At 37.9% G+C, this 8,841-nt stretch overlaps 1 protein-coding gene across 1 annotated transcript; it reads left to right on the top strand.

Annotated features, from left to right (window-relative positions):
* The first annotated feature begins 3,801 nt into the window (after window positions 1-3,801).
* Window positions 3,802-4,347, top strand: cycsa (cytochrome c, somatic a). Its single transcript, XM_073821465.1, has 2 exons — window positions 3,802-3,973; window positions 4,196-4,347. The coding sequence occupies exons 1-2, from the start codon at window positions 3,802-3,804 to the stop codon at window positions 4,345-4,347; spliced, it is 324 nt and encodes a 107-aa protein (XP_073677566.1).
* Window positions 4,348-8,841: the final 4,494 nt, after the last annotated feature.

The following is an 8,841-nucleotide window of genomic DNA, read 5'->3' on the forward strand; positions in this document are numbered from 1 at the left end:
TGTAACATTATGAATGTCTTTATTATCACTTTTGATCAATTTAAATCATCCTTGCTAAATAATATCTTTCTATTCATCAAAGAATCCTGAAAAATCTAAAAATTAAATAATGTTTATCAGCATACTAGAATGATTTCTGAAGGATCATGTGATACTGAAGACGAGTAATGATGCTGAAAATTCAGCTTTGATCAAAGGAATAAATTAAATTTGGATCAAATTAATGCAGGCTTGGTAAGCAGAAGAGAATTCTTTAAAAAAATCTTAGTGTTCAAAAACTTATGACTGGTAGTGTACTTACTTATTTTTGCTTTTCAGTATGTGTATGTTTGCCATGATACAAAGTCTCTGTACTTAAAAAGAAAATGTTCAACAATTAAAAAGAATATTATCAGAACTAATGCTTATGAGTTATTGTGATTTTTATGGGGTTGGGGTGGTAAAAATCTCGAATTACAGTGCTGTAGGTTAATTGGATTGTTTTTACAGGTAAAAAATGTTTAAAATAAATGAAAATAAACTCTATAGTACTGATACTGTAATTGAAAATACAGTAAAAATACTGTAATTGAAGATACAGTAAAAACACTGTAAATGAAATTACAGTAAAAATAATGTAAATGAAATTACAGTAAAAATACTGTAAATGAAATTACAGTAAAAATACTGTAAATGAAATTACAGTAAAGACCTTTTAGTACTGTAAATGCACTTACAGTATTAATACTGTAAACATTTTTACAGTAACTTACTGGCATCCAGCTGCCAGTAAGTTACTGTAAAATTTACAGCAAACTTTTTACAGTGAATGTAATTAATATTCTACTCATTAAAGCCAAGTATGAATCTCATCAAGTTAGTGTTTTGTAAGCATTTTACATTTAATTTACATTAAACTTTGTCAGGGTTATGGACTGTCAGTGTGTTTGTTTTGTTGCTCCCCATGTGTTGTACGTCTGAGTTTTCCCTCCTGTTTCATTATGACCTTTTTTGTTTTTTCCTGTTCTTGTTTATTGTGTTCTATTGGTTTTAACTGTGTCTCGTCATCCCTTCGTTTAGTTATGTATTTAAAGAATGTTCAGTTCCTAGTTTCTTCATCCAGTGTCTTACATCATTTCCCACACCTGCTTGTATTCCCTTTTGATTTCTTCATTAAAGTCCCATCTGGGAACATGTGAACACTTTGTCTCACCACAAGCCAGCACCCTCCACATGCAGCTCAAATGAGCCTGCTCCCTCTGATCCTCCCGCACTTCCCAGAGTTCTCCAAAACTCCTTCCTTGTCTTCAGCCCAGGCCGCTCCGCAGTCAAGCCGCAGGAGGAAGAGGAGACAATCTTCCAAGGCTTCAGCACCTGACCAGAGTCGAGAGATGGCTCTGGCCCCTGACCAGATCCAAGAGAGGGCTCTTGTTCCCAAGTTAGGCCAAAGGGAGAGACTCCTAATCCCACATTCAGTCCAGAGAGGGCTCATGATCCCAAGTTTAGCCACGTCTGTTCCTAAGTTCGGCAGAGAGGGCCGTTGTTCCTGCATTGGGCCCACAGAGGGCCTCAAAACCCATAATTTTCCCCAAGGAAATTTTTTTGGGGGAATATAGGGCTCCAGCCGTAGGGGCCATGCTAAGTGTCGGGCCAAGGCCACGGAGACCGCTCCGCCATGGCTCTCTGAACTCCCTGCTCCACCATGTCTCCCTGGACTGCCTGCTTCACCTTAGTTCCTTAAGCTCCCTGCTCCACCATGGCTCCCTAAACTACCTGTTCCACCATGGCTCCCGGGACTGCTGGCTCCACCAAGGCTTTCTGAACTCCCTGCTCCACCATGGAGCATACAATTGCATCAGTCTTCATTTCGTTCCTGCTTAAAAAGAGCCACTCAGCTTTCACCTGCGAATGCATTCTGTAGCACAATGCTTAATGAGGTTGAGGTTATATACGCTTTTTAATTACCTGGAATGTTTCATGTCGATCATCTACAAGATGATCTGCTACAGGTTGCTGGGAAACAGTGCGACATGGCATTTGCCAAAAACACACTTCTAACTAAGAATAATGATATAAAACACCTTCCTTAAATGGAGAAGACATATCATCCCTCTCTGTTTAGCTTTAAGGTCTTATTTAAGTTTTCAGCAAGAGGCGACCCGACCTTCCCCCTGGACAGCAATTCAACCTGCAGGGAACAAATTACATGAAAGATGTTTGCAAATATGTGACCCTGGACCACAAATCCAGTCTTAAGTAGCACGGATATATTTGTAGCAATAGCCAAAAATACATTGTATGGGTCAAAATTATCGATTTTTCTTTTATGCCAAAAATCATTAGCATATTAAGTAAAGATTATGTTCCATGAAGATATTTTGTAAATATTCTGCCATACATATATAAAAACTTGATTTTTGATTAGTAATATGCACTGCTAAGAACTTTATTTGGACAACTTTTAAGGCGATTTTCTCAATATTTCGATTTTTTTTGCACCCTCAGATTCCAGGTTTTCAAACAGTTGTATCTCAGACAAACATTGTCCTATTTTACAATATATCAATGGAAAGCTTATTTACTCAGCTTTCAGATGACGTAAGAATCTCAATTTCGACAAATGTACACTTATGACTGGTTTTGTGGTCCAGGGTCACAAATCAAAACCATTGCTTGCTCTCAGTTTTTCAACCCTATATAAACCCTATAAATATTTGTCACTAATTTCACAAAACCTCATGAGGTGATGCTTTACACAACATACATGCAAAGGTCTCTTGCTATAATGCCTTTCTAACCATCTGAATAAAATAGGCCTATACATTATACCCAAAAACATCTAACTATTTTCTTCATAACAAACAGGTAATAAACAAACACTTATTTGGGTGTAAGATGCACAGTGGTTAACATCCCCTGAAAGAATGGTATTGCATTTACTTTGATTAAAAAATGCACAAATAAATTTGAAACTTTTCCTCCCACATCAAAAGGAACAAAACAGTCACGCAAAATATACAGGACAAGAGAGTAAAAGAACACTTACCATTTACAAATTTCATTTGGAGCGGTTTACAACCTGCTACAAATAACAAAACAGATAAACCACAATTTGTTACTAATAGACAAGCCCCCAAATTCTAAGACTGAACTATTATTGTCTTGTAAACATACTACAATAATGTTTTAGTCTTATTTATAACTTATTTATAAAAGAAACAATTTTTGCATATGTTTGGTTACTACATCTACATACTGCATCTAAAAGCCCTATAATTAAATGTAGGATTTTCACATCAACAATGGTCAGAATGATTTTGAGGATGTATTCGGGGAAAAAAAGTTTCAATTGAACAGAAACTGAGAACTGGATTGGTGAAAATTTTTGGCAGTTAGCCATTGCATTAAACTCATTGAAATGCTTGTGATTTGACAAATGATAGTAACTTGAGTAGGCTATTCATAGCGCAGTAAAGGTGGGTGCATGAGCTTTATCATTTAAAATAAATTTGTTACGATATTTTTTCCTAAGATAACTTTTAAATGTTAATATATATATATATGTATTACGTTTACAGAACGATTGTAATCCGCGATGTTTAATTCAATCGTTGTTCGTGTTCTCCGACGTTTTAGAAGGAAGTTGCCAGTTGATTTCCAGACGTACATTTGCGTCCTTACTAAATTAATCTGCTTTGGCAATGGTATATCGATAGTGTCAGATGGCACTTGATTTAAGTAAATATTTAGTAGTAGGTTTATTTTTTAAGTCACTTTCTGTACAGATCATTTTTTCCAGATCCATCTGTAGTGAGCATTAAAATGGGAGAATGTATAGAAAAAGGAAAGAAGATCTTTGTTCAGAAATGCTCTCAGTGTCACACTGTTGAAGCTGGAGGCAAGCACAAAGTTGGTCCAAACCTAAATGGACTTTTTGGTCGTTTGACGGCCCAAGCACCTGGCTACCTTTTTACAGAGGACCACGTGGAGAAAGGTGAGTGGTCACAGTTCCTGACAAGCAGGTGTAGTTGCATATAGAGAATACTTACATTATAAAAGTATGCAAATATGCATGCAGGGTAATGCTTTCAGTTTAAACTTATTTGTGACCACATATTGTAACCTGTTGGTGCAATATTTTAATATCAGTTCACATTTAAAAATTAACAAATAAAGCAAGAAAACATGTATTTTAGTGTTGATTTGGTTGAAATAGGTGTTGTTTGGAAGGAAGACACACTTATGGAGTTTTTAAAGAATCCTAAGAGATACATTCCAGGAACCAGGATGATCTTTGCTGGAATCCGGAAGAAGGGGGAAAGGGTTGATCTGGTAGCATATTTGAAGAAATCCACATCATCCACTTAATAATATATGAGAAAACATGTTTTAATATTTTATGAATACTAATTCATGTCAATCAAAAATATAAATTAACTGATTCATTTGAATATATTAGCATTAATATATATTTTAATATGAATGAAAGACATCTCTTACTGATAGTTCACTCAAAAATGAAAATTCTGTCATTAAATACTCACCCTCATGACGTTCCCAACCCATAAGACCTTCGTTCATCTTCTGAACACAAATGAAGATATTTTTGATGAAATCTGAGATCTTTCTGACCGTGCATAGACAGGCCCAGAAAGGTAGTAAGGACATCAAGAAAATAGTCCATGTGACATTAGTGGCTCAACCGTAATGTAATGAAGCTACAATAATACTATTTGTGCGCAAAGAAAATAAAAATAGCAACTTTATTTAACAAATTTCTTCTCTTCTGTGTCAGTTTTTGATGCATGTTCACAAGAGAACCACAACAAAAAGTATTCTTGTAAATTTTCCTATTTTATCAATGTTCCTACTACCTTTCTGGGCCTTGAACATAGTTGCATTGCTGTCTGTGCAGGGTTAGAAAGCATTTGCATTTCATCAAAAATTGTGTTTTGAAAATGAAAAAAGGTCTTACGGGTTTAGAACGGCATGAGGGTGAGTAATTATTGACAAAATGTTCATTTTTGGGTGAACTATCCTTTCAACTACTGCACCTAGCAATTCTCCAGTCCACCAGCAGAGTTCACTGTTTCCTCAGTGGTATTCATTGGTTATTCTAACACCTGCTCAGTGTTTCTTAAATGAATCACATATTCATATTATGTAAATACGGACAACTGTATCTTACTCACATTTTAGGACTTTTCATTAAATGCTTTGCATATTCATAAAACTTTAAACGTTTAAAACCTGAATCTTCTTTTGATGTTTTCTGTAATTTAGCCATGTAACAACATGCCACAAATTTGTCTATTTAAAGTATCATACTATCACTATGTAGCTGATGTATTGTCGTGTATACTTTGTTAGAATATTGTTATATTCTAGGCCTTTTTTAGACTTAAAGAACTGGTGTCTAATCCAGTGTAGAATGGGAAGAATGAATGGAGATGTTTCTGCTCATTATCCAAAGAAACTCATTTAATCCTAATTAAATCTTAATCTGTTTATCATGAAGCAGTCATTAACACTTGCTGTATATGTATATCTGTTAAAATAATGGCAATTTAGAACACTAGTGTATATATTTTACTAAGTTTTTCCTTTGTGTTCATGTGGCAACCAATGAATGAAAACATAAAACAGAATGCATGAATAGTGATCTTTTCAATTTTTTTTTCTTTTTAATTCTCTTGGGATGATCCCTCGTAACAAAGCAACGTGTTCTCACAGATAATTTAATGATTTGCCTTGTTAAGTTTATTTCAATTTCCAATTAAAATGTCTAAGGTTATATAATGGCATAAAGATCACTAGTACAAGGAAAAGAAGACAAATAATAAATGCTATATGAAAGCATCTGATGTGTCATATTTTCCGTGTACTGTACTTGTTGCCCACTGTCATGGGAAAACACTAGTTTCAGCGCTCATTTCCCACAGCTGACAACATGACGTCTATCACACTTAAACACCACAGTGTTTAAAGTGCTACACACGTGTAAATATGAATCTCTTTTAAAACATACCTGAGTCAGGTTCAGTGGTTTGGTACATTCCACTGAAGGGAGGATTCCCTTTCTAGCATAGATGGGTGTTGGCAATGAACTAAATCTTTTGTTGTTAAGGCAACCCTGGAATGACATGCAAAAGAGCAGATTTGTCTAGCATAGATTAATCATCGCATCATGAATTCACTATTCCTTTCGTCAGAATTTATGTTGTCCTCAGACAGTGGTTATTTTCCAGGTTAGTGTATGGTTAAATTAATTTGACTGTGTCTTTGACAGACAGAGAGAGAGAGAGAAAAAGACAGACAGACAGACAGACAGACAGACAGACAGACAGACAGACAGACAGATAGATAGATAGATAGATAGATAGATAGATAGATAGATAGATAGATAGATAGATAGAGGGAGAGATAGACAGACAGACAGACAGATAAATGGACGGACAGACAGACAGGCAGATAGATAGACCGACAGATAGATAGATAGAGGGAGAGATAGACAGACAGACAGATAAATGGACGGACGGACAAACAGACAGACAGACAGACAGACAGACAGACAGACAGACAGACAGACAGACAGACAGACAGACAGACAGACAGACAGACAGACAGACAGATAGATAGATAGATAGATAGATAGATAGATAGATAGATAGATAGATAGATAGATAGAGGGACAGACAGACAGACAGACAGACAGACAGACAGACAAATGTTGTCCTCAGACAGTGGTTATTCTCTGGGTTAGTGTAATTTGACTGTAGTAGACAGACATACAGAAGGACGGACAAACAGACAGACAGGCAGATAGATAGACTGACAGGCAGATAGATAGATAGAGGGAGAGATAGACAGACAGACAGAGATAAATGGACGGACAGACAGACAGACAGACAGACAGACAGACAGACAGACAGACAGACAGACAGACAGATAGATAGATAGAGGGACAGACAGACAGACAGACAGACAGACAGACAGACAGACAGACAGACAGACAGACAAATGTTGTCCTCAGACAGTGGTTATTCTCTGGGTTAGTGTAATTTGACTGTAGTAGAGAGACATACAGAAGGACGGACAAACAGACAGACAGACAGGCAGATAGATAGACTGACAGGCAGATAGATAGATAGAGGGAGAGACAGACAGACAGACAGACAGACAGACAGACAGACAGACAGACAGACAGACAGATAAATGGACAGACAGACAGACAGACAGACAGACAGACAGACAGACAGACAGACAGACAGACAGACAGACAGACAGACAGACAGACAGACAGACAGATAAATGGACGGACAGACAGAAAGACAGACAGACAGACAGACAGACAGACAGACAGACAGACAGACAGATAGACAGACAGATAGACAGACAGACAGACAGACAGACAGACAGACAGACAGACAGACAGACAGACAGACAGATAGATAGATAGATAGATAGATAGATAGATAGATAGATAGATAGATAGAGGGACAGACAGACAGACAGACAGACAGACAGACAGACAGACAGACAGACAGACAGACAGGCAGACAGACAGACAAATGTTGTCCTCAGACAGTGGTTATTCTCTGGGTTAGTGTAATTTGACTGTAGTAGACAGACATACAGAAGGACGGACAAACAGACAGACAGGCAGATAGATAGACTGACAGGCAGATAGATAGATAGAGGGAGAGATAGACAGACAGACAGACAGACAGACAGACAGACAGACAGACAGACAGACAGACAGACAGACAGACAGACAGACAGATAAATGGACGGACAGACAGACAGACAGACAGACAGACAGACAGACAGACAGACAGACAGACAGACAGACAGACAGACAGACAGACAAATGTTGTCCTCAGACAGTGGTTATTCTCTGGGTTAGTGTAATTTGACTGTAGTAGAGAGACATACAGAAGGACGGACAAACAGACAGACAGACAGGCAGATAGATAGACTGACAGGCAGATAGATAGATAGAGGGAGAGACAGACAGACAGACAGACAGACAGACAGACAGACAGACAGACAGACAGACAGACAGACAGACAGACAGATAAATGGACAGACAGACAGACAGACAGACAGACAGACAGACAGACAGACAGACAGACAGACAGACAGACAGATAAATGGACGGACAGACAGAAAGACAGACAGACAGACAGACAGACAGACAGACAGACAGACAGACAGACAGACAGATAGACAGACAGATAGACAGACAGACAGACAGACAGACAGACAGACAGACAGACAGACAGACAGACAGACAGACAGATAGATAGATAGATAGATAGATAGATAGATAGATAGATAGATAGATAGATAGAGGGACAGACAGACAGACAGACAGACAGACAGACAGACAGACAGGCAGACAGACAGACAAATGTTGTCCTCAGACAGTGGTTATTCTCTGGGTTAGTGTAATTTGACTGTAGTAGACAGACATACAGAAGGACGGACAAACAGACAGACAGGCAGATAGATAGACTGACAGGCAGATAGATAGATAGAGGGAGAGATAGACAGACAGACAGACAGACAGACAGACAGACAGACAGACAGACAGACAGACAGACAGACAGACAGACAGATAAATGGACGGACAGACAGACAGACAGACAGACAGACAGACAGACAGACAGACAGACAGACAGACAGACAGACAGACAGACAGACAGACAGACAGATAGATAGATAGATAGATAGATAGATAGATAGATAGATAGATAGATAGGCCTACCTGAAATACATAATGGTCTCTGTTGTGTTTTAAAATGCCTTCTCTCGATAGGCTACATGTCATTCTTGGGTGGGTTTTAATTGGCTTCCTAA

The sequence above is a fragment of the Garra rufa genome, chromosome 17, assembly GCF_049309525.1.
Source record: "Garra rufa chromosome 17, GarRuf1.0, whole genome shotgun sequence".
NCBI lineage: Eukaryota > Metazoa > Chordata > Actinopteri > Cypriniformes > Cyprinidae > Garra > Garra rufa.